General features: G+C 37.9%; 1 protein-coding gene across 1 annotated transcript in view; it reads right to left on the bottom strand.

Moving 5' to 3' along the window:
* Positions 1–9,340: 9,340 nt before the first annotated feature.
* Positions 9,341–27,010, bottom strand: part of epb41a (erythrocyte membrane protein band 4.1a) — a 71,554-nt gene continuing 53,884 nt past the window's right edge. The window contains exons 17-21 of the mRNA XM_036567048.1: positions 17,567–17,695; positions 17,322–17,417; positions 14,186–14,266; positions 13,871–13,992; positions 9,341–11,473 (exon numbers count right to left, since the gene is read on the bottom strand). Coding sequence (XP_036422941.1) covers positions 13,894–13,992; positions 14,186–14,266; positions 17,322–17,417; positions 17,567–17,695 — 405 coding nt within the window. The 3' untranslated portion in view covers positions 9,341–11,473; positions 13,871–13,893. The remainder of the gene's footprint in view (positions 11,474–13,870; positions 13,993–14,185; positions 14,267–17,321; positions 17,418–17,566; positions 17,696–27,010) is intronic.

The raw sequence follows: 27,010 nt of genomic DNA, 5'->3' as shown, positions 1-27,010 counted from the left end.
TTTACCACAGACATACATAGTAGAGACCTAGAAAGCCAACAGAGGGTGCACTACTGAAGCTATCGCTCAAGTGGCACATTAATTTAATGGATTTTTAGAAGATCTGATAGTATCAAAGATATGTTTCGGTTTTATGCAGAGAACAACCTAGGTTTTACTTAAAGGGAATTCCACTGATTTTTAAAAAATTCTGCATTATTCAATTGTTGTGATGGAGACAGTGTCATTCAGAGTGGATTGTGGTGAAATAGTTCACTGTAGAGAAACCTCCTGATTCTGATTTCTGATATCTTTACAAGGGTGGTGGTGATAGGAAACAGGGATGAGGTATCTACAACACAAATATAGCCATTTTATCAACCATGTTATGGAAACTACACGTCTTTTGAATTTTCAGACGTAATGCTAATACTAACAACATGGTGGTAAATCTAAAAAGAAGTTTTCTTTGGGGACCCTGCATGTACCTTTCTAACAAGAACGAATTAAAAAATACATTTTAACCCCAAATTTGCTAACATAAGTTACTCATAAAACTTTTAAAGTTATGAAAACTTCTACACAATACTTGCTGCAACACTTAAATCAGGTACTGTTACAGGAAAATGGTAGTCCTTAGCATTTGTTGTATCATCCATTTAAAAACCATTAATTTTACTTGCATGGAGAGGGAGTACCAGTATGTCAGCCAAGTGGCCTCACATTGCTATGTACTGGATTATGTCATCATCTATGTAGGCCTCTAATGTGTATATTTAAGTCATCAACTCATATAATCATTACAAGCTTAATGTGTGTGCTGTAAGCAATGGTAATGATAAACTTGAAACTAGAGCCATATGGTAATTGATGTCATTGTTCTCTCTTGAAAAGAACCATTGGTGCCAGGGTCACCTTTATGATGCATGACTGAAGGAACAGTCCCACAAACTGAGGAAGCAATCACTTAGAGCAAAACGGATAATAACACTGTAAAACACAAGCTGTAAATGTCTTTATCCAGAATGTGACACAATACAGGAGGCTCAGCTGAACACAAGCTTACACAATCACACACATAAGGACTTGCACAAATGTCTCAGGCAGAAGTGTTATCACATCTTTAGTGTACTATTTACAACAGTAAATTATATCACTGCAAAAGCAGGATATTACAGCAGGTTTCTCATTCTCATGAAATATGGCTACACTTAAATCAGACTACTGTGGAAATGGCTTTTTTAGGGATTCTTCTGTCTTTTTCTGCTAGGACAGAGAACAACTCCTGCTCAACTGACTCACTCTCATATATACAAATGAGAGAGTTTCTGTAGGTGCAGGGAGAGACAGAACAAGTACTGTAGCACCTCACAGAACTGGCTGGCGCTGGTCTTCAGCACCCTCAGGGCTATGGCATTTGACCCCACAGCCTTACCAGTGTTGTCCTCAGTAGGGGGGTCACAGGCTCAAAAGACTGTGGGTGTTGGGCCAAGGCTGGACTTGTGACTGAGACCTTACATGACAATAGCAGTTAGTTCCACAAGGTCCACAAGCACCAGAAGCCTTTGTCATGTAATCATTTTAGTCCATAATTGAATAGTCTGTTTGTGTTATTCTACCTATATGACTGCCATATAACTGCTCTCAGAACAAAACCTTGTATCTCCATTTTTGTTGATTTTTTTTTTTTTGCATGTAATGAAAATTCCTACTGTCCTTTATATTGCATTAAAATTTCATGATATTGGACAAATGGTCCAAAATTGCAATCTTCAAAGTTAAAATCTTTTTACATTAACTTACATGAAAAGTGAAGAATGCTTTTTCTTTCTCCAGCAAAGTTACTGTTTTAGAGAGACAAGATTTTGGTCATACAGCAACAATATGTAAATAACTTGTGCTATTATTGGCTGTCCTATATAGTGCTTCGTTCAACAAACAGTCCAAACTGAAATCCTCAGAGATGTGGGTTAAAAAAAAACATAACCACTCCTTTCAGTTCTCTGATGTCTTTGTAATGCTGATATGATACCGCAGTTCACTTCTCATTATAATATTTCATCATTTTTTTACATTTCCCACACAGACTGATGTGGAAGATGTGGGAAAATGATTAAATATTGTTCTGAGAAGTATTAACACTGTTTATCACTTCAATTTGAATGGGCTGTCATATGTAAGTATGTACTGGGGAGTTTTTAAACTTTCACAGTATTTGCATAATACAATCAACACTTTTACTACTAGACTGAAAAGAATTTTGCTGTGATATAGGCACTTTATTTATGCCCTAATTCAGCCATGTTATTGCATATGAGAATAAGTGAAAACACAATGAAGAATATGAACATCAAATGAAGATATGAACTCTCAGTATTTCCATGAGTGTATTCTTTGAGTCATCATCATGAATTCACATGCGAAAGGTGGTTGTCTCTTAAGGACACAAAGTCATACACAAGAGCCCTCTGGATGTGCTGCCGTCAATCAGCACAGACAAACAGAAAACCACATTAACATGCGTTAGTCCAGATTGCACTACTGCCACTAAAGCTTGGTAGGATAACTGGAGGGAGGAGGAAATGAAGGAGAGACAGAGGACATGAGAGAAGAAGGGAGGAAAGAGAATAAGCACAGCATGCAAGAAGACATGCTGTGCAAAGAAGACAAACTCAGAACAAAGAGAAGGAAGGAGAGAAAAGGGAAAAAGTTAGTTAAACTATTAGTATGCAAAGAAAATAAAAAATGCTTTTTAGCAGGTGAGAGTGTAAATGTGTAAATATGCAGCACAGTGTTTCAAAGGGTATGTCTGAGCAAAAGTGGGGGGGTTGGGAGGCAGGGGTAAGGAAGGGGAACAAAAATAAGTGAAAAAAACAGTAGTTTCCAAAACTGGAGTTTGATAATCATTGAAAGGTATAGAGAAAATGAGACTCCTAATTACCATGCAAGACCATGCAAGACAGATGTTTCTGTGTCCATTCTTTCACTGTGAAAAGATAACTCAACGCTAAGTGTCTGAAAGAATTTGTAAAGCTGCTACTGAGAGAAAGAAATAGACAAAATGGAAGACAATTTGCAAATCAAACAAGGAAACTGCTGGCATTCTCAGCACAATAAACTCGCCACCCCAAAGCCCACACCTTATTTGGATCATGAGATGCAGAAAATGCAACTAACTTCCAAGACTTGGTGTTTACAAGAAGCATGGAAAAGTATTCCTGCAGATTTCTTTGAAAAACTTAAAGCAAGTCTCCTGAAAAGAATGCAAGCTATAATGAAGCCAAAGGATGGGCATCAAAAATGTAATATATTTACTAGTTAGGCTTCTGTTCAATTATAATAGAATCATGAATAAATGGTCTCTCATTTTTAAACAGTAGTGTATATGAATTCAGTCTTTAGAGTTTAGAGCTGTTGACAGAGAATGGATGTTTCAGTGGAGGTTTTGCATCTTGTTTTCAAATGCTATCGAGATTTCATTGCGTTACTTGCCTCTGAAATTAATTCTCATTCTACTTGCCAAACTGTCAGTAGTTTGACCTGCTATTAAAGTAGTGCAACAGAAAAGCACACACAGTAAAAAGAGAATCATCTTGCTGTGGAAATCAACATTTACTATTCACTTTGTTAGACAGGTCCATCTTGCTGGTATACAATTAGAGATTTAGACTTATCTGTAGATACACATTTTTGCTAGCCATCCTCTAAGCCCTTCATCAGTCAGTTTCTGACCACAGTGCTGCTCTTGGCTGGATGTTTTTGGGTGGTAAGGGAATGTCAAAATTATGTGAAGTTGAGTCAGGCCTGGTTCAAAATAAAATCACTAAAATTGCTTTAGAAACAAATTGGGGTGCACACATCTATTTACATATACTTAACAGTTACTTTATAAAGAACACCTGTGCACCTGCTCAGCCATGCAATTCTCCAATCAGCCAATCATAGCAGAAGCACAATGCATAAAATAATGCAGACACAGGTTCAGTTGTTGGTGCCAGACGGAGTGGTTTCAGTGTTCCAGAAACTGCTAGATTCTTTTTTAAATTTACACAGAATGGCATTAAAACCAAAAAGCATCCAGTGAGTGGCAGTTCTATGAGCAGAAATGTCTTGTGAGTGGCAGTTCTATAGGCAGAAATGTCTTGTTGAAGAGAGAGGTCAGAGAAGAATGGCCAGTGTAGATTCAACCTGCCAAGAAGGCCATAGTAACAAATAACCATTCTTTTTGTGATACGAAAAAGCATCATTGAATGCCCAACATGCCAAACCTTGCAGTGGATTGGCTACAACAACAGAGATCACTTCTGTGAACCAATAAGGAGCTGGTAAGCATTGTGTAAACAGTAACTATTCTAGCTGGCCCCCACTAGCTTTGATTCATTGCAACATTACCACCTCAGAGCTGGCCTTGGTTGAGCACTTGGTTCCCTTCACATGTAAAATAAATTACAAAGCATAACATGACACATACATAATAAAATAGTGTGTGCCAATTTTTGTTGCACACAACACACTCTATGAAATACAATGCACTTAAGCCTGTCTCTGCATGCTGTCAGCAGACACAGCAGTCCCCAGAAAATAACCAGCCTTCAGTGCCAGAGGCATGTCTGTGAAGCATTCTGTTGTTTCTTTACCAAGGAATGAGTGGAGTGAAGCCAAGATATGAAAGCTATGAGAAATGAAAACAATAGAATATTCACTAAACAACTATCATAAGAACTGAAGCTATATAAGAGCAGCAAATTAAACGTGAGGAAAAACAAATTCGACACTGAGTGCATTTACATGCACTCAATAATCCGATCATAATTGGATTTCTGCAGTTATACGATTATTACAACGATCATGTAAACAACATACTCCGATCTAGAAATCTGATTAAGAAATCCGATAAAGAGAGCTGGATTTTAGCTCAGTAATCAGATTTCTCAGCGCATGTAAACTCTTACCTGGATTTCTTTCGGATTTCTCAGTGTGGAACAGACTGCTATACTGGAAATAAACAAGAAGCGTTGCCACGAGATGGCAGCAAAACACTTTTGGAGCTACGCTGAAACCGACTACATTCTTGACAAAATGAAGGATTTGAATATTCTTCATCTCCTAGATGATGTATGTTCATATTTTCAGGTAAAGTGGTGCGATATTTGAGCAGCATGAAGTTTGAGTTTGAAGTTTTTACGTCACGTCGTCTTGTGTGATTTTATTGGCTGTAAAGCAGAAATCTCGTTACTGCCTGCTTCATGTAGACCCGGAGTTTCCCCATTAGCTGATTACTCAAGTGCATATAAACGCATTGATCAGATTACTGACAAAATCTGGTTTTCTACTTTTTATTATTAAGTGCATGTAAACGCACTCACTGTTGAAGCAGCAAAAGGTTCTTTCCTGACTGCTAACTTTGACTGACAGGGCTTCAGATACCTGAGCTGAGTTTATCTACACACATCAATTCAAACACATATCAATGTACAGTACATTTCTATGTGTTTGTAGAGTTATTTGAATCTCATCAATGATTTGAACTAATTTCAAATAAATCAAATGTGTTTTTGGTTCTATTGCGGTTAAACGTGAATTATTAGAAATTTTAAAAGATTTTGAAACTTAACATCTAAAGCTGCATCTAAAGTGTGCTTTGGCCATGAGATTATTGTTTTCTGTTTACATAAAAGTTGTAACTGTAATTTTGGCAGAGTTTCAGGATGTGTTTCTGTGCTGTAAGTAATGATATTTAGGGCAACATTTACTAGGCTATGTAATACTACTGCACACTGCCTGTACACTGCCCCTATATGCCTCAAAAACAAACTACAGATCAGGTCACCAATCAGCAAAGCTAAAGTGTGTCAAGCTGACCCAGAAAGGCCAGAGTGAGAGAAAATGTTTATATATCAGCTGCTTCAGTCTGCCAGTATTGGAGCCACTCTGACTGTGCTGAGATGAAGCCGTCAGCAGACCAGTGTCTGCAGAGAAGAACTCATTCAGTTTCACAGGAAAGAGAGAAATGTAAACTGCATCAGGGCCATGATGAGAAGGAAAGAACAGCTTTCACTAATAATACATCCAAATTGCATTGCTTTGTTTGAAAAGGAGAAAAAGGGGCAAGTATAACTGCTAGGATATAAGACCAGCATCCTGCGTCAGGGAGTGTCACTGTGTGTCTGCATCAAAAATATTAAGCCTGTCGGTCCCTGGTGATGCTATAGCTATCTGTGGCCAGGAGTCCAAGAGAGCACAATTGTCCCCCTGCTAGCCACTAGTCCTAACAAATGGGAGGAATTTGGATACATTTAAATTGAGGAGAAAATTTGTGTGTGTGTGTTGGGGGCTGTTTGTCCTTAGCTGTTTGCTTTTCAAAGAATGGATCATGTATTCTCATAAGGAACACATATCTCAAAACTAAATGATCGTTCATCTCTACTGTGCAATACCACTAAAGGACAAAAATGACTTGCAAGCTTCAGGTTCAGTTTTAAAAGCCTCACCAGTGTGCCTACTACATTTCAATATATGGGTTTTTAAAGAACCATTTTTGTAAACGAGAACTGGGTAGTCCTAATCTTAGGTAGTACCAAGCAGTAACCTCACCAGGATTGTCCCACCCACACAGCTTTAGAAAAAATAGAGAAATCTAGCTAGAAAAACTAATTCCCGAGGGAACTAACCGAGAAAAAGCTAACCTTGCACATATAACTGAGTAATCAAGCTAGCTCATTTCTCTGTATGCATGTTGTTCATTCATCCATTTCTTCATTCCTGGGTGCACACCCACCAGTAAAGTGATTAAAAACTTTCTTTTAAATGTAGCCACATAAAAGTTGGATGATATTTTTAGTGAGACATGAACACAAAAGGGTCAACACCACCACCTAAATATGTATAGCCCGTTTAAATCATTTCTCCCCTTTCTTGCACTGTTGTGTTTAGTTATTTCAGTGGCGAAGCAGACAGAAGTGTTGGACAGAGGAGTGTCAATTAATCATGCTCATTAGAACATTAGGACCATGTCCAGACAGTTCTCAGGCAGGTCTGATCAGCAGTTTTTAAGCCATGTTGTATCATATTTCTCTTTTTTTCGCTTAATCCAGCTAGGGTCGTGGCGCTGGATATTTAAATAACTCTAAATTTTGGTTTCCCAAGAACATTTTAAATATTTTACACTGTGTTCCTTGAGACTTAAAGAGTATATAGAATCTTTACATCAAATGGAGATTCTTTAAACTTCAATAAAGGGTTTTCATTTGTGCTAAAATCTAATTTTCAAAATTGTCCTTTAAAGAGCTGTCCTCTGAAAGGTTCCAAGGGAACCAAAAGAGGCTCTATAATGTTGCTTATTACAAGTGCTCAAAAGATTCCCTTTTAGTACCTTTAGTGTAGCGTGTTGGCTTTCTTTTCAAAATTGTCCTTTAAAGAGCTGTCCTCTGAAAGGTTCCAAGGGAACCAAAAGAGGCTCTATAATGTTGCTTATTACAAGTGCTCAAAAGATTCCCTTTTAGTACCTTTAGTGTAGCGTGTTGGCTTTCAGCAGAAAATCTTGGGCAAATGTTACTGGTCACACACTTCGAAACAAAAAATTTCACTGGAATTTCCCACAGACAATCACAAATGTATTCCCTAGGTCTGAATTTCATGTCTGGACAGGTCCACATATGGTGGACCAGCTGCTAGCAATAAATAATAATGATTTTGCCCAGTGTATTTATGAATATGAATCCAAGGCCATGTTCTGTCCTGAAAGCTCAGGCTGTTGCTTATGCAGAGCCCTTGCATTATCTTATTTTGTTATTTTTCAGTCCAGGGTATCTTATTTCTAAACGAGTTGCTCACTGCTTACAACTAAAACATTTTCTATTATGCAGCCTATTCTATTACCACACCTTTGTAAGATCAGCCTGATAAAATCTAGTCCTGGCTAATCAAACACTTAGTTTCATATACGGAACCATTGAGGCATTTACAGGCCTAGCAAATTAGGACAGTGCATTGTGTTTGTTTTCCTGAGATAAGGTTATGACTACTTTAATGTTAAGTCAAGTGAGATACTGCCTGCCACTGGCAGGCCGTATTTACTGCATATGTCTCTATTTAATCAATTCCATTATGCTAGCTGACATTCATGTGCGAGACCGCCTCTAAACCAACTGGCTATACAAATAATGCTACATTGCAGTCTCTGCGCTGACCTTTAGCACTATGCTAATTGGTGGAAGGAGATTAAGTACTCATAGCACTCTAATAAACAATGTGTCCTAGAAAAAATGATTGCCCAAGTAATTCCATCATGCTCCCTTTCTGACTGTAGATCAGAAAGCACACTGAGTGACAAAGCCTTTGTGAAGCACTTGTTAACTTCACACTGAGGAGGAAGTCTCCACTGTCAGACAGAATAAGACAGAAAATACTGTGTGTGCACTAGAATACATGATGACATGAACAAGGGTCAGTTTAAGTAAAACACAGCTGCAAAAAGGAATATCAATGGTCTGAGGCAATCTACCTGGGAGCATCTGTGATGCTTCTTACAGTGGGTCTAAACTCAATCTCCAGCATAAAATGCATTTACTAGGGACATAAAAATGATGCGTTGTGATACATGAATCTAAAGGTGGCATTTAAACTGCACTGATTCTGGAAAGTTATACTTGATTATAATGAACTATAATAATATTCAACTTTAATAACATTCAATTATGTTCTCATTGTTTTTGCCAAAATTTATTCTCAGATTATTTTCTAATTATTCAAAAAAGTGAGTACTGGTTTTATTGTCTATATCCCACTACTGTGTAAATAGTTCCTCCAGACACATTTGTGAATTCAGTGTAATTTTGAAAATAATTCTGAATATCAAAATAATCAAACTGAGTAGCAGTGAAACTTGAGATTTTAAGATGAATTTCCTAAAACATGGACACAGCTGTTTTAGGAGTTTCACTGATGTGAAATACCACTCTTATGAAGCACCAAATGCGACTTGAGTGCTCGTGTGCTAAACATGAGTAAATGAGTTACAAACCAGGTTCATGATGTATTTTGCATCTGAAAATCATAATTGAATCAAATCACTGTGAAGTCAGAGCTTTACACTTGTAGCCCGACCAGTACCAAAAAAAAAGCTCCTATCCAATCACGGATAGAACATTCCTGGCGCCTCCCAGACAGCCAATTCCAATTGAACATAGATGATTATCATCCCTCTCTATGTCAGCAGAGGCCATTACTGTGTGAGAAATGCAGCCACTCTGTCTCTCTCCCTCTCTCACCTGTGGCAGCCAGTGCTCCAGGCTGCTACTTTATCAGCTCCATTATATATTACAGGAGATGTCAGTGTAAGGGCAGTAATCAAAGAACAGGCTTCATTCATATCTCACTCTTTATAAATTTCCATCCTGAACAAGAAAGCAGTGAGTAAGCATAACATGTGAGAGGGAAGCACACTCTCATTTGAGGTACATGCATGGAAACATGATGCTACAGTAGAAAACAGCCAAGCGACAGAGATCAGAACACTTATGAAACTGTGTGGAGAGAGACAATGGGACTAAAATTGAATTTATTCAGTGCATGGTGCTCTATTTTACATTTGAATTCTTTCTCAATGATAGCAAAGAGAGATGGGCTAAACAAGAAAGGACATATTTAAAACCCAAGACTCCACCTCTTTTACGATCCACATTAACAGAAAGGAAAGGAGTGCCACGATGATGGAGACAACACACTGAAAGAGCTACAGCAACTTCAGCCTCTGTACAGAATGCTATTTATACTATTATAAAAGCATAAGGTTTGAAAATAGACAATTTAAAAACTGTATGTGCTGGATTCTTTAGGTTGATATGGGTTCATTTCGAGGGGCAGTAGTCCATGCCACATTAATAAATGCATCTGCCAAATGGAGAAATTAACATTTATGATCTCTGTAACACTGGCTGTGCCAAAGCTTAACACAATGCTTGATCCATTTTTATAGACTGACACTCATAGGAAGTCAATATAAGCAAATAAATCACAGAACAGTAATAATGCTGACGTTGACAGGAAACACATATAAGCATTATAAGCAAGTACTTCTGAGCACCTTTGGGTTACTTTAATCAGCAATTAACTCTGCTCTTCCTACTAGTCTCTAATTCCTCTAATCCTAGTTTAGCTTTAGCAAGAATGCTTGTTTATGTTTTGAGGCTCTGCAGATATGTGCAGTCTGAGCATGAGATCCTACTGCCCCCTTTGGTAGAAAAGTAGAAATATGCTGAAAATGGAAGAGAGACAAAAAGCTGTCTCTACAATTCCAGTAAAAAAGAATTAGCTGTAGCTGGTGACTGGAATGCTCTGTTAAATCTAATACAAAAACATAGACTACAATTAACCTGCACATAAAAACAGCAGGCCATCTAAAATGCTGAATACTCACATAAAATAAGACAGCTGGAAGTAAATAGAAATAAAACAGAACATACTATCACTAGACTGTTTGCCCTGTCCCTCTTCTCTAATACAGCCCCATTCCACTGTGACAAAAGAACTACAATGACAAGAACCAAAGAGAAAACAAAATGATGATAATGATACTGACTATAAGAACAATAAATATGATTCACAAAAGTAATATTCATATTTCAAAAAATGAAAATGATTCTGTACTGGCCCGTTTTTGTTTAAAATGAACACTTTTAACATTTCACTTAACTCTTTTACACAAAAACAAAAAGACACATAAATAACATTAACACAGTAGGAAAGTAATACATGTAAAAATACTGGTTTACAACAGAATGAAACCAAAATCTTTCTCTGATGACAACAGATGCTCCTTTGTCCCATGCAAAGAACCCAACCCCAGCATAGCATTACACATTATATTTGTCCAGTTAAAGAAAAAAGAACCTGTTAGAAAAATGTCCTTAAAATTCTCACCATCCTCCTGTGACTGTATGACCAAACCTATTGAAGTCTATTCTTAAACTGTCAAACAAATGAGATATAAACAACAAATCGTCCTTTGAGAAAACATTTTTCCTATTAGAAAACATTTTGCCATGAATCAGTCGCTAACAAGACATCTAGAGAGACATCAGAGAGTGAAGGTGGAGTGTGTGTCAATGGTGGGTACTAGGATCAGTCCATGGGAGCTGCTTGGAGATGGTCACCTGTGCTCTTCCTCCAGCTGGTTACAATGTTGATGGTCTTCTATCAAGAGGGTCCAAAGAGGTCATTTGGGGCTCAGCTTGCAGTCCAATGAGATGCTTGATACTTGAGATTATGTTTGAGGGAACAGAGTGTTGGGTAGTGTAGGGCAGTGGGGTGCAGGGTGGTTGGAATGTCTGTCGATCAGGGATGGCCTTCTACAGGAAAGGTGCATGTCTCTGAGGTAACTAGGTCTGTATGGTGGTTAACATACTGAAAGAAAGGAAACTGAGCAGTTCGGGAAGGCGGGGCTGTGGTCATGTTCACGTTCATCTTTCAAATTGGTCCCAGGTTTATTTTGCCCCTGCACAGGAACAACCAGATCAAAGCTATCAGACATAAACTGAAGAAAGCAAAAGCAAAACAATAAATGTAAACAACAATCTCAGATGACACTAAAGGCAACAGACCAAAAATAATTCACAGATGTACTGATGGATAATGGGAGGTCTTTTATGAAGTATTTAAATTTGAAAGGACTTAATATCAAACCATGCACAGCATTTTAAAGGCTACAAAAATACTATTGGAAAAAAACTAAATTAGGAACATTTTTTGGTGATAAGAAGCAAGGCATACCACGCAGATTCAGAGGTAGGGCAGAGGCAACTTGCAATTGCTAGGAATTTCAGGAACAGAACGGTGGTAATCATAAAAGCCTATGCACATCCTGAGACTAAAGTGCTAAAGTAAACAGTGTGCATTTGATGGAGCATAGAAGTGAGCCGTGTCTGTGCATGCATAAGCAGGGCCAGTCTTTCCCATCATCCCCGGGGAGCTCAGAGTGTATACATACCACCCTGGCAGGGCACTAAGTAACACCAGACACATTGCACCTCACACAAACAGCTCCACGACTGCACACACATGGCTCCACTAACAACAAGTCCTTTTTTCCTTCTGAAATGTGCTTTGTTAACCCCATTACCATGGACCATGCAGCTTTACAGGCGAGTTAGGAGGAGCATGGACATGTTTAAAGCATGGCGGAAACATGGTACACTGAGAAGGTCAGGACTCAGAGGAGTTTATAGAAGTGCTTTTACATTTCTCTACCCTTAATCAGGCTTTACAAGCACACTGTTTATATGGCTTTGTTTGCTTGTTGGAGTACCTAGAGAAGCTGTCCGCAAAAGTCCTTTTTCCATGGTTTTGATCATTATTCGCTCATCAAAGGAGCTTGGCTTGCTTTTTAACATTTGGGCACATTCTGTACATCTCTTCCTTCTCCTTGCAAGGCAACTCACAGTGTAGAGAATCTCAGTCTGAGCCGACTCTATAAATGTGCTAACTGTGAAAGATTATGTTGCATTCTATCCTATTTCTGTAAGAGGTTAGATTTAGATGCATACCATAAACCTTTGGGCCTCTGTTTACAGAGGCCTCCGGTCAGAAAGATTTGATTGCAGGCCACATGGAAACTGCAGGGGTTATGACTGATACAGATTTATAGCACTGCAGTTAATCTCTCTACTAGCACCACTGCTCTGAAACTCATACTGAGAGAGAGAGAGAGAGAGAGAGAGAGAGAGAGAGAGAGAGAGAGAGAGAGAGAGAGAGAGAGACCTGTCTGTGAAGAGACGTTTTATTCTATAGAAGGAATGCTTTGCTTTCATACATGGAGCACATGAAACATAAAGGGACACAGGCACAGATGATCTTGTGAGTGCTGCAATTAGAAACCAATTCTAACATTGTACCATTGCATTATATGCACAGCAACTAATATCAAAGATTGTTTTAGCTGAAGCAAAGGCAATAATACATATATAATTTACAAATGAAGAACAAAAAGAACAAAAACAACAACAACAAAAAAGATATGGATAATGGGTTCATTTCCATGGCTTTCATCTTTCCACAATACATGACAGTACATTTATACCATATTTAATGAGTGCAGATTGCTTGTATATTATATAAGGGATAAACCATGACAGGTGTGCAGTTACATGAAAATAATCCACACCAGGGTGGTGTGGAGTGGAGTGGATTATTTTCAAATGACCGGTCACACGTCCCATAGTGATTTATCCTGCTTATCCCATGGCACCTTGGCAATAATTTTTCTGTGCTGAAGAACAAAACGGTGGTATTTTACTGTCTGTTTACTGTTATACTTAATGTTGTGGAACAGTCACGAAAGTTAGTCTCTGTGAATGGCTATGGCAATATAAAGAGTGTAGCCTAACTATTAGTAACTAATGCAATGAAGTTTACAACTTGTACTTACATAGTCAGAATTTTAGCCTCTTGGTTACTATTAAAGTGAATAAACATTTGCCTTGAAGGTGAATTTTAACATACAGAAAGTCATCTCAAACTCTGCAGCACTGAATGTGATGGTTTTGATTGGCTTACATGTCTGGAGTGTAACCAGACAAGAGCAACTAAAACATTTTCTTACTCTTACATAAGGCACGCAGTAGTTGAACAGGCTATTTTTATACCTGTGCCAATGACTGACGTTCTTCGCCTGCTCTCCAACCACAGCTCTGACAGTAAATGGATCTGGTCTTGTTTTAAATATATTAGACCAATAGAATTATTCCACGAAATTTAAGAATGTCATGGAATAAACACAGTATAATGTCAATATAATTTCCAAAATCAATTCATTGCTTGAAAATGCATCATGCAACAGCAACAGTGAAACAAAGACATGCGCATGCACATACATAAACACCTAGCCATTCCTCACCTCTACTTATTTTTGGGTAGATTTTACTCTGGGGTGATCTCAGTTTCCTGATGCACCACTACTTTAGTGACAGACATGTCAGGGTGCTGCTCCTTTGCTTCCTTTATGGCTTGAGCCAGAGCCTGGAGAGCAGATAAAGGGCAAATCAAACTTAATCACACATACAAATATCAGAACAAATATTAACTGATGACTAGGCAAATTTTCATCAATCTAATTAAAGATCAATCCTGTTTACAACAGAATTGAAATAATATACTTACTATTCAAAAATATGTCAACAATACAGAGGGGACTGGAAATCATAACTTTTACCTTATCATGGTCAATCTCAGTGTCACCAGTGATCACAATCCTCTTCTCAATTCTGGTCTCTGAGATTCCTCCTTTCACTGTCTGAGAAAATGAAGAGGAAGGGAGAAGACTGAGGTAAGCATGCAGAAGAAGTGCTGCTTATTAAGACAATACTGTCAGAGACTTCCTCTTTCCTCTCTGTTGGAATCATATGGCATCAAGGCCACCTCTACAGTCCCGTGAGATTAAACAAAGAACATTTATTCAGGCCAATGATTCTCTTTTTAGAATGTTGCTAAAACATGGCAATGATAACTTATTGTTGGCTAGGCAGCAATTTGGCTTCACTGTAAAACAGCCTTGTATCTGTGTGTTCCCTATGGTATTTATTTCAAAACTCAGTGCAAAGCTATACACAGTTAGTGGTCATTTTTAGAATCTAATGAGTAAGAAATGCTTTGGGAGCTGTGTCCACTTCTCTATCTATATTAGGAAGCAGAAACTTTCTAACTCTTGACACATATTTGAAATATAATTATTTACTTGGATTTGCCATGTTTTATGCTAGCAAATCAGCAAGCATTCTGTTTACGGTTGTTAGGAAACTCCCTCAACAACTGCTGCACTGGGCTACACTCTTTTGCATTTCAGCATTTTAGTTGTATTACATTTACAGTAGTATCATCTTTATTTAAATACCACAGCACAAACTCTCATTTGTTATAAAGAGAATACAATGGTAGTCAAAAAGAATTGCTCCCACGCACCTATGTGATGAAATGACATTTAGGGCAGATAGTCCAATGAGACAATATGATACGGAGTCTCTAAGGGGCCGTGGTTAAAAGTTAATGACATTGCGTTCCCTCGCAAATGTTTTGCATTTCCTCACAAAAAGAAATGCATTCTCTTGCACATTATGCATTCCCTCGCAAATGTTTTGCATTCCCTCTCAAAATATATGCATTCCATATATTATAATAATTCCTCAAAATATACAACAGCAAGCAAATGTAGGACCAGATGTGCCCAACGACATTGCCTACATTAGAGCTTTGTTTTTTAGCATAGAGGGAATGCATTTTATTTGCAAGGGAACGCGAAACATTTGTGAGGGAATGCAAAACCTTTGCAAGGGAACGCAATGTCATTAACTTCTTTTTTTGCCTTTAATACAGCTGTCATTCCTTTCAGGAGACCTGCTTTCAGAAATCTGCGGGGATATTGTTCCACATCTCCAGACTTCAGTCTTGGAAGTTGATTGCATTTTCTGCTTCTCTCAATCCGAGCAATCTCTAATACATTCAAAGACGATGAGGTCTGAGAAGCAGCAGCTTAAGTGTTTGACTGCAAATGTTCTTTTGATAGCTAGATGTCCTTTCAGACCCATATCACTGAGCTGTCTTCTATATAGTAGAAAGATGGACAGAAACACCTGTGGATTTTTCAGATCTAAAGCAAGAGTGTAGCTCGATTTAAGTACTGGTTATTTCATACTGACAGTTTTGGTGGTCTATCAGGTCTTGCAGAGTTGTTATGTGTCTCATTTTCACTTTTTTTAACTCCATTTTGAACTTTTTCCCCACTTATTTTCATTCCTTCTGCAAGTGGATAATCTTATATCTAACCTGCTCATAAATATGTATTGAAAAAATAAATAACTTGTACTTAAGGGCTGTTTTGACTGGAAATTAAATAAATTATGGGTGGTCTTTTTTGGGTGGACTTTTGCACAGTTCTGTGAGAAATACTTTTTAACTACCAGCATATGAAAGGTGGAAAATATGTAATAAATAAATATTAAATTCTGTGACTAACTCTTCTGAGAAAATTGACTAAATAAATAAATAAAATTCAAGGCTCTAACTCTTGCAGGTGTTGAATTGACAAGATTCAGACAAGCAAAAAAAAGCTTTGACCTCTGCAGTCATGCAGTTCTCTTAACTATATAATTTTCATGTCGGCTTCATAATGGCAAAACAATCCACAGTAGTTATTATCTAATTAAAAAAAAGGCTTAAAAAGGTACAAATCCCATTTCCAAAAAAAGTCAGGAAATTTTGTAAAATGCAATAAAAAACAAGAATTTGTTTGTAATTTGTCAATTCTCTTGGACCTTTATTTAACTGACAAAAGTACAAAGCAAAGATTTCCTATGTTTTCACTGACAAACTTAACTGTATTTTGTGTCTGCAACACACTCAAAAAAAGCTGGGACGGACACATGCTTACAACTGTGTTGCATTACCTTTCCTTTTAGTTACATTTTTTAATTGTCTGGGAATTGAGGATATTAATTGTTTTTAACTTGAATATTCTATTAACTTTTCACTCTTATTTTGCCCCGACACAATTTTTGAGTGTATTGTGGGCATAAAATTGAAATTTTGCTTATATTTACAAAATACAATCCAGTTGTTTAGCCAAAACATTAAAGTCATTTCACTGTGCTGTTGTTATACAAAGGTTAAATAAAGGTTCAGAAGAAGTAACAAATAACAGACTCTTGTTTTACTACATTTCACAAAATGTTCCAACATTTTCAGAAATGGGGTTTGTAGGACTGAAAGCACTGATATGAACTTTCTGGGCTGAAAACTATATTGTATAATTAACACTTAACTACTTTAAGATGCACCCACTGCTGACATAGACGTTCAACTGCACACATAAAACTTTCAGAATTGCCATATAAAAAGCATTGGCAATAGAATGAGATGTTCTGGAGCAGCTGAACATGAGCTGGTGTGGAGTTCAAGTGTGATCCAAAACTGATCATCCTGCATCAGTACCTGACCTTACTAGTATTCCTTTGGCTGAATGCAATCAAATTCTCATAGCGATGTTCCAATTTATACTGTAAAGCCTTCACAGAAGAGTAGAGGCCATTACTGCTGCAAACTAGAGACAACTGTCATACTAATATGCTAGATTTCAGAAGACATGTTGGATGAGCAGGTGTCTACAAACATTTGGACATACAGTGCATCTCCCCTTGATATACTGCACACCCCTATTCATCAGCTACTGTGAATTAATCTGCACATGTGAAACAGCCCACAGTTCATGTAAATGGTTTGAAACCTGAGGTAAACCCAGCTTGCTTGGTACTGCTGACTGAATGTGAAATAGGTAAAGGAGAGATGGACATGCTTACCTTTGTGATCTGAGTGGTGGTGGTGGTGCTTACTGTCTCAGAGGTGATCGTCTGCGCACTGAGAAGCATGCCCTCTTTTTCTGTCAGAGCGTCAGGCTAAAATAAAACAAAAGACACATTCTAGCATACTCTAATCAAAAACTGCACAAAAATTCTGTGACCCACAAAACAAACAGCCACAACAAAAAAAATTAAAGAGTAAAGCAGCAAAAAAAAAAACAAACAAGTCTAAATCTTTCCCTCACCTGAGCAGATTCATAGGTAATGGTCTTGGTCTCAGTGTGCACTACTGGGACCTCCTTTGCAGCAATTTCGCTGCGCAGGGAGTTGGTGACATCAGAAATGGTAATTGTATGCATCTTCACCACAGGAGACTGTGAGAGAAGTCAATGCCAAAACCATGAGTGAACAGTTTTAATTGTAATGTAACTCACGTTACTTGTACTCAGGTGAGCATGCACTATGACCTATCCTGTATACATAATATAAACTGGTATTGTAAAATCAAGGGCTGTAATACCTGATTACAGAACATCAGCAGTTATCCAACTTCATTAAAACTAAGAACTGAAAGAGCCTATATTAATTCCTTAAGGGCATCAATGAACACCTGAACCTAACATTTAATCATCACCTTTCCCATCTACACAATCCAGATCAGTGTCGCCATCTTTCTGTAGAAACCAACACAAGGCTAATCAAGTTAGAGAAATCATACAGAACCACAGATAGAGCAATAGTCTCATATCTATTTCATCAATCTTCTATCAATCTTAAAATTGATAAAAGAATGGAAAACAGTCCGTAAAACCTTCTATTATCCACACAAACTACATTCTTTAAACAAGACAAGCTTGTTTAAAAAAACATCCAGAGTGACTATAGATCATAAATACATTGTGTGAAACTAATGAAGCAACCATATCACAACTTCATCATCACAGAGGATCACACATATGCACTTTTTCACACACACACACACAAGTCCCTGCAGGGTAAGGTGTGTCTATTACACAACACGTGAATCCGTCTGCAGCAGAGAGGATTGAAGCACACCAATTACCCACACTCCTTAGTACAAATATGCAGATTATGCATATCAGAGCCATCATGAATTACTTTCTACTTTCTTTCTACTTTCTACATTTTGCTCTTTATTTTTAAATCTCTAGGCTCCATGCAGTAAGAGAAATTTGATTTAAACACATTTTGCAGATGTGTCAAATGTTATTCAAATATTATTTGCAGCTAGTAAACAGAAACTGTGTGCTGTCGTCTTGAATGTACACACACACAAATTGCTTTCATGCCAGTGCCAAACTCTCTGTGCATTCTGTAGCTTTAACTAAAGCACAACTCATGTAATTAGGAGGACTGCAAATGCTCGTTCTGCGTTATGAGCTAAATTGAAAAGGAGGGTAAGACATTAGGGAGGTAAAAACGTCTTGATCAGAAGAAACAGATGGAACTGAAACTGTTTTCACAGTGAATACAGTATATTCTCAGTCCACTATCCAACATTATATTTCTGTTAATGTAGACTTGGGCAGATATTCATGAAGTGTACTTAGTGAGAAGAATGCATTAAATCATATGGTCAAAGCATTGGGAATTTAATATGGCTGTGCTGCGGCTGTACTCTAGATTACCCAAAATTTCACACAAACGTGTGCACACAAAAAAAAACAAAACAAAAAAAAAACAAAAATAAAAAGCAACAGTAACAATATGCTTCATGTGATAGGGAATTCGATATTTCTGGTTATGTCTGGACATGCAGGTCATACAATACCACTTTCAGAATTCAACAGAATTTGTCACTTAAACAAACTATTAACATCAATTGAAATAGTTGATTAATTATTAACCAATTTCCAATTTTTAAGTGCTAAACATAGTATACACAGACAGCATACCATAAAACATAATGGGGACATAATGTAGTCCCCATTATTGAGTAGATTTCAATTATTAGGTTCAAACAGATCTTTTTAAGGTAAAATGATGTCACTTCAACTGCACTTCAGTAAAGGCCACTAACACATCCACCACCAGTTTCTTCGTTACTTTTCATTTCGCTGTTTCTCCTTCAAGGAGGCCTACAGCTCACGGTTCCCACACACAAATGCTAGCAAAGGCTACAGCATACCATCAGTGATAACACAATGCTTAGCAAGAAAAGTTTTTTTTTTTTTGGGTTGCAGTGGTAAGCCAAAGGTAAACAAGTACACAATGCCCTACTGCAGTAGTGCATGAATTCAGTTAATGGCACAAGGATCCAGGGAACAGAATTATTCCATAAATCACAGAGGCTGGAGGTGTGGTTGTGTTTGAAACATCACCTGATAGGCTGTCCTACTCCAGGCAAACAAAAACATAAACATGTGGCGGTACACCAAAACTCCTTGGGTTTATTACAGAGATGTTCCTTGCTTTGCTCATCTGCTGGCAAAAGACTAAAGATTTACAACAGAGCTATGTGTCAAGTGCGGCAGCTTCTAAGAGGTTGTCCTGGTGTCCAGAAACAAACAGAGAAATACAGTGAGTTCAGTGGAGCCTGTTTTTTAAAGCTCTACTAGCTACTTGCTAATAAAAGCTGCTCCGTGCAAACGTAATAGCAACAAAGCAGATATGAAATAGCCTATTATTGTGACTAAAACTGAAACCATGTCAGTTTGAAAAAAAAAAAATAACAGTCAAAAAACCTTTCATTTGAAATTAGTAGAACTTCCTTTGAGAGTGGTCTTTTGTCACAGCTCCTCTTTCTGACCTCTGGGCAATGGTCCTAACTGAACTAGCCTGGTGAAAAGCTCTTTGAGCAATGCAACAGGGTTAGATCCAGGTGAATCCAGAAAGCTATGGCAATAAACAGAAGACTGTCAGCAGGCTCAGTGTTCCTCCTTCTTCACTTTCGCTTTCAGGCTGTGGATCAGGGGAAGACAAGCCACCACACAGTGAGGAGCAACAACAGAAGGCTGCTGAGGAGGACAGAGATGCGCGGGTGGCACAGTGACCTGGGTTGCAGCTGGCATGCATGCATCACAGTCTTCTTCTCCTCTGCTGCCACAGCAATGCTGACTCGCAGAGTTTGTCCCTGAGCTTTTTCTTCTTCATCATATTTACCATCATCGTTGTCATAAGCATCATCAGTACCAACATCTTCTTCCTCATCCTCCTCCTTGTAGAGTAGCAGTGACTGTCTGCCAGATGATTGAGCCCACCTGACTCTTACCTGCTCTTGGGGGTGCACACCCACAGCATGCCTCCAATACTGCACCAGCAACGTGGGACCAAGAGAGACAGAGAACAATGAACAGGCATGAGGAAGTGGGAGGTGAATGACAAACACAGAGGGAGTGGAGGAGAGGAGAGGAGAGGAGAGGAGAGGAGAGGAGAGGAAGGCCTAACCAATCACAAACACTGAATGTTTTGTGACTGTTAACTGATTTTAAGGAACTAAAACTCAGATAATTCCAACTATATTGGCCAATGACTCCACTCCAATAGTTTTAGTTAACGAGTCATATTTGAAGTAAGTGCATTTTGTTCCTGTTCTTAAGTGTTATTTTTGAGGATTTGTACTTTGTTTTAGCAAATAAGTACTTTTGAAGGTCTAAATGAAAATATAAGGACTAAAATGTAAGTGCAAATATTCATTTTCAATAAGACACTCACTTTCTCAAAATATGCCATATTGTTGTTTTGAAGTGCTGAGTGCTTCTGCAATGGTTCTAAATGGTAATTTGCTTTAGTCACAGGTTCGAAACTGCTCTCATTTTGTTCCTTTTACATGAAAACAAACATAAACTAACTAAAATTAGGCAAACTTAAATGACTACAACCAACACTATACACTCACTGCTCCTTTATGTATTTACAGTTAAGGGAAAATGGAACCTGTGCAATCAATCTCCTGTCATTCATTTTTTCTAATTCATGTGTCCAGCTGAAAATTATAGAGTTCACACAGCAAATGACAATAAACCAGTATGATTTATGTTCTGTGAAAAAAACTGCTCAGAAATGTTCTGAGCTGATGTTCATGCTAATCTTTTGATCTGGTATACAAATTTTATGAATGTATATTTCAACAATAATCTATTTTACAATGTCCCAATTCTTTGCTTCTCAATTTACTTGGGTGTGTTTAAATGCAGATGATTTCTTTAATTTATTTTTGACTCCACTTTTAACAGAGTGAGGATTTTCACTGAAGTATATTTTGCCACTTTTGCACATAAGCATAAAACCACTAAATCCTCAGAAGTGTACCGTTTTCCTTTCTCCAGTTGTGCCTGATTGTTACAATACCTACCATGCAATACAAAATCTGCCAGCAAGTATCAATCTGTGGAATCTTTACTAATACTAATAAATATTGGAAGATGTCAATACTGAATGATCTTATTGGCCAACTGATGCATTGGCTGGGCCATAGAGTAGAGAAGAGGACAAGTGAGGAGACAAGAGGAGATGAGATGAGAGGAGAGTGGAAAGGCCTCTGACTATGGGTCTTCAATAAAGCAGCATTTGTGCAGTGTGTGAGTAGGTGGCAGCGCGGAGACAATAATACGCTAAAACCAGCTGAACGCTTTGAAGCAATGGTGGCAGACAGTGAAGGGCTTTTATGGGATTTTACTATATGGTTAAAAGTGATAGGCATTTATATTTGGCATGTACAGTACAGAACACTAGTGCAAATCCAATTTTGGCAGTGCATCATCTGTCACTGAGGGATAAAAATGCCATAAAAACCTGCAGGGTTTGGCTTGGCCAGACCATTGTTGTGGCATCCTCGCTGCCCATTCAGGTGCCACAAGCTGAGTTTGGCTGGATCCTGCTGTTAGTATAAGTTGCCACATAGTAAAATAAATTGAAACAGCTTAAAATATATATATATATATATATATATATAAAAAGGAAGGTTACTTTAGTTACTACAGGAATTATGTGCATTTGAGAACCACTGTTTATCCAGTGCTTTGTCAAGTGGACATGACACACACAAAAAATGTGTGAACACTGACTGCATTTAATTTACTTGATTCATGTGTACGTCATTTCCACAAAAATAAAATGTTATTTATGCTAAATGTTATTTATTATTGTCTACAGTAAGTAAACTAGTCACATGTTTTCTGTTGTTGAATTCCCCTTGTCTGTATACCAATAATCATTTTCCATATTATTCTTTTTCTTCCCTAAAACGAATCGGCTGGACCATACCGTCCTAGAGTCCTAGAGACATGAAACTTGGTCACAAGTTAGTAGTCCCTCCCGCTACTCAGGTGTACGAAATGAGCCCAATCGGCCTTAAGTGGGCACTATTGCGCAGCCCAACATGTATGGCCCTGTAACTGCTAAATCAAATTTTTAGAGACAAAATTCTTTTTTTCCTAATTATTTGGGTCAGGACAAACTACTTTGTCATTTGGAATTTTTAGCTCCGTCTGCTTAGATTTTCCACAAATTTGCATTAAATGTGAAACCTACTTTTGCAAACTAGTCCTAGGGTTTTTGCCCAATCATTATGCAACTGGTGTCAAAAAATTTTGAAGAGTCTGAACCTCAATGATTATCAAAAAACAATGACTAAATAAAAAAATGACTAAAATATGAAAACAATATGGCTGCCATATGCTACTTAAAACTTCTAACATAATTCAAAATAATTCATAATTAATAAAAATTCTATAACTTGAGAATCCTTCACTCATAACATTTGAAACTTGACAGACTTATTCATTAGGGGATTCTGAGGCAGTGCATCATTTTTGGTGTGCATATGTCACTAGGGGGTGCTGTAACTGTTTCTCAGCCTCTGTATGTCCGATTAAGCTGAAATTTTGCTTGTAGCTTCTATTAGACAGACAAGTGAGTCTCTAAGGACAATTTCATACATTTAAATTTATGGCTGCCATGAGCCAATCAACATTCAGCAGGCTTTTGGCAGGTTTAACATTGATCAATCATCATGAAACATAAACTGCATAATTTTTTTGTAATCATAATAACTGTGCAAAACCATACTTTCTGAACTAGTCTCTGGATTTTGATCCTAACTTTTTGAAAATGATGTAGAAAAACTCAGTGGCCTCTCTAATTAAATAATTATCAAATACTCAACATGACACTGCTAGCTTAAACTGCTATAACTCATCACTCATTGGTCCATACATCTCCATACTGTAAGGAATTGAGACTCTGATGGGTTTTTGCAAAATTTCATCTACATTAGCCTTTGGGGGTAACACTTAAGATCATTACAAAATGCTATTACAATGTTACTACAAAGTCTACAGCTAAAACACTGGTACCATTTGATTCAGATTATTGACCTCAAGAACTCTGTAATTACATGTTATGTCAGAAATTGGACTCCCTGTCTGGTGTTTTGGCTTATTCATTCAAAGACTACAGCTTATTATACAAAGATCAAAAGGTGTATCTGAACACAACTCAGTGACCATATTTTGTTGAGGGTCCCTGATCAATAATCATATCATATTGAGACCTTTTGACAAATTCTGACCCACTTTCACTTATCTCCTCTATGCCAAAAGGGTCCTTTATGGGTGCATTGGGCCTCATTATAGCTTATATATCAAAGGGTTAAATATGGAGAACCAAACCACTGTGCAAATGCAACTATGTGAGAAATTTTGCCATCAGTCATGTAGTTTTGACATCTATGTTGACAGTCTCTAGAATGTTCCACAAACCTTTGTAGACCAGTACTTATGAATGTAAACATACATTATGTTTAAAGACCACTGCTCATTATTTATGACAACTGAAGGCCTTTTGATAAACTGACCTTCTTTCAGTTTTTACCTCTCTGCATCTAAATAAGGCCCAAACAGCATTAGGCCTTGTTAGGCCTTATTGCCTCAAAGTGCAGAAGGGCTCATACTGCTGATGCATGCTTGAACCTGCTCATTGTACTTGTATTTACTTGCTTTTATTTGTCACTCATGTCTGTCATTTTCTTTTTTGGAGGGAGGAGAAATTGTATTAGTTGTGGATTTGTTTTTATTCAAGTGGTTTAACAAAAATATTGCATCAACCATTCAGGAATACAGCCATTTTTACATAGTCCCTCCATTTTTACAGGCTCAAAAGTAACTGGACAAGTTAACATAATTATAAATACAAGGATTATTTTATAAACACTTCATGTTTAATCCTTTGCAGTCAATGACTGCCTAAAGTCTGGAGCCCATGCACATCACCAAATGCTGGGTTTCCTCCTTTGATATGTTGTGCTAAGCCTTTACTGGATCCACCTTCAGTTGCTGCTTGTTTATGGGTATTTCTGCCTTCACTTTTGTCTTCGGTAAGTGACAACCTGACCTCTACTGGGTTGAGGTAAGGTGACTGACATGGTCATTTAAGAACATTCCATTTCTTTGCCTAAAGAAGCTCTTGCATTGCTTTCCCCCAAGAGTTGGGTTGCTTTGTTTTGGGTCAATACCTACCTGTACTGTGAAGTGCCATCCTATCAGTTTTGCCGCATTTGACTGAACCTGAGCAGAAAGTATAGCTCTATACCCTTAGAATTCATCCTGCTACTTCTATCAGCAGTCACATTAACATATACACCAGAGACCTGGTTCCATTTACAGCCCTACATGCCCATGCCATAACACTGCCTCCACCATGTTTGACCGATGATGCCGTATGCTTTGGATCATGAGCCCTTCCTCTCCTTCTCCATACTCTTCCCATTAGTCTGATACAAGTTTACCTCATTTGTCCACCGAATTTTGTTCTAGACATGGGCAGGGTTTTTCAGATTTCTAGTAAATCTAATCTGGGCTTTCTGTACTTGAGTATATGTATCTTGAGGTAAACATACTATTTATATTCATGAAGGTGTCTCTTGATTGTAGACTTTGACAATGACATGCCAAACTCCTCTAGAATGTCTTTGACTTGACTAGATGTTGGGAAGGGGTTTTTCTTCACCACAGAAAGAATTCTGTGAATGTTCACTTTGTCTTCCAGGCCTTTTGGTGTTGCTGAGCTTGCAAGTGCATTCCTTCCTAAAAGACTGAACCAAATTTTTCATTTGGTCACTTCTAAAGTTTCTGCTATCTCTCTGATATGTCTGTTTTGTTTTTTCAGCCTAATTATGGCCCCCTTCACTTGTATCAACACCTATTTGGACCACAAATTTAGAGTTCCCACAAACAGCTGCCAAATGCTTATTGAACACCTGAAGAGAAGGAACAGGCACCACTTGACCGTGAAACTGCTTATCAGTTAACCGTTCAGTTACTTTTGAACCAGTGAAATAAAGGGACTGTGTAAAAAATGGGTGTAATTCCTAAATACTTAGTGCAATGTTTTGTTAAATCCAGTAAAAGCTGAAAGTATAGTTATATCACAGTGTATCAAATCTTGATTGCTTCATTTTAAATCAATTGTGGTGTTGTACAGAGGCAAAATTATTTGATATTACCATATTTTCTAATTATTAAGTGTATGATATGTAAAATAAGTATATAATATCACACACACACACACACACACACACACATATACATACATACATACATATATATATATATATATATATATATATACACACACACACACACACACACAATTATTATATTTATGTATACATTTGAATCGAGTAAATTCAATGCATAGTATGTGTGTGGATATGCATGTGTACACGCGTGCATGATTGTGTGTGTGTGGGTGTGTACACACAGCCTCAGGTCTGAGACTGGTACATTGTGTAGTAGGCCTCTGTTGAGGATGACCGTGAAGGCCGAGGGTGAGCCCCTCTCTGGGTGTCTCCGCCCACCCCAGCATTTGGAGAGGGGGATGGACAGGGAAAAGAGGAGAAAATGGATGGAGGGCGAAGAGGACATGACCGTGACCCTGGACAAGACTTTGAGAGGAAAAAGAAGGAGAAGACAAGATACAGAAATAATAGTAGTGGAAGGGCAAGGGAGAACACAAAACAGTAAAACCACCACAGAAAAAGGAACAGGAGGGAGACAGGACAGAAGACAATAACGGAGAGGAGGGCCAGTCAGTTTGTAGTCTTTGATTGATTCTGTTTACTTATTTTTCTACTTCAATCAGTCTATCCTTTGATTCTCGTTTACAACTAACAACTCACAGTCATGCAGCTTGGGATATGTGGTGTCAATTCAGCCATGCGAGTAGCAGATCAAAGCACAGGGACCAAGTTGCTAGCAGCCATTCAGTGAGCAGAGGCAAGAGGGGGTTTGCACCAGGCAGAAGAGTACATGGCATGTTGAGAACAGCACCTGCTTGAACTCTGCCATGGCCATTGCGTCCAGCGGCCATTCATGCTACTGTTTTGCTCTGTTCTTTATCATCATCATAAAGAAACATCGGTCTGTTCTGAGTGTTTGCCACAGCCTGACCAGTAATGACCAAATAAGAGCATCTTTACCTCTGATACACCACCCAGTACTCTGCGTACAGGTGGGAGAGTGGGCGTCTGCACCTGTATGCATATACACACGTACACACTCATTTTTTAAATGAACCATCACACAATATCAGTGCTTGTTACATACATATACATTTCAGGTATTTCTACAATACAGTAATAACAAATGCGACAAAAATTGCCAAAGCAGAAAAAAGTTTTAGTCTCTGAGTACCCAAAGAAATCCCAATGGCGGTTCATCCAAACATAA

The sequence above is a fragment of the Colossoma macropomum genome, unplaced genomic scaffold, assembly GCF_904425465.1.
Source record: "Colossoma macropomum unplaced genomic scaffold, Colossoma_macropomum, whole genome shotgun sequence".
NCBI classification, from domain to species: domain Eukaryota; kingdom Metazoa; phylum Chordata; class Actinopteri; order Characiformes; family Serrasalmidae; genus Colossoma; species Colossoma macropomum.
The sequence above is the reverse complement of the archived record's forward strand: the minus strand, read 5'-3'. Positions and strand labels throughout refer to the sequence as shown.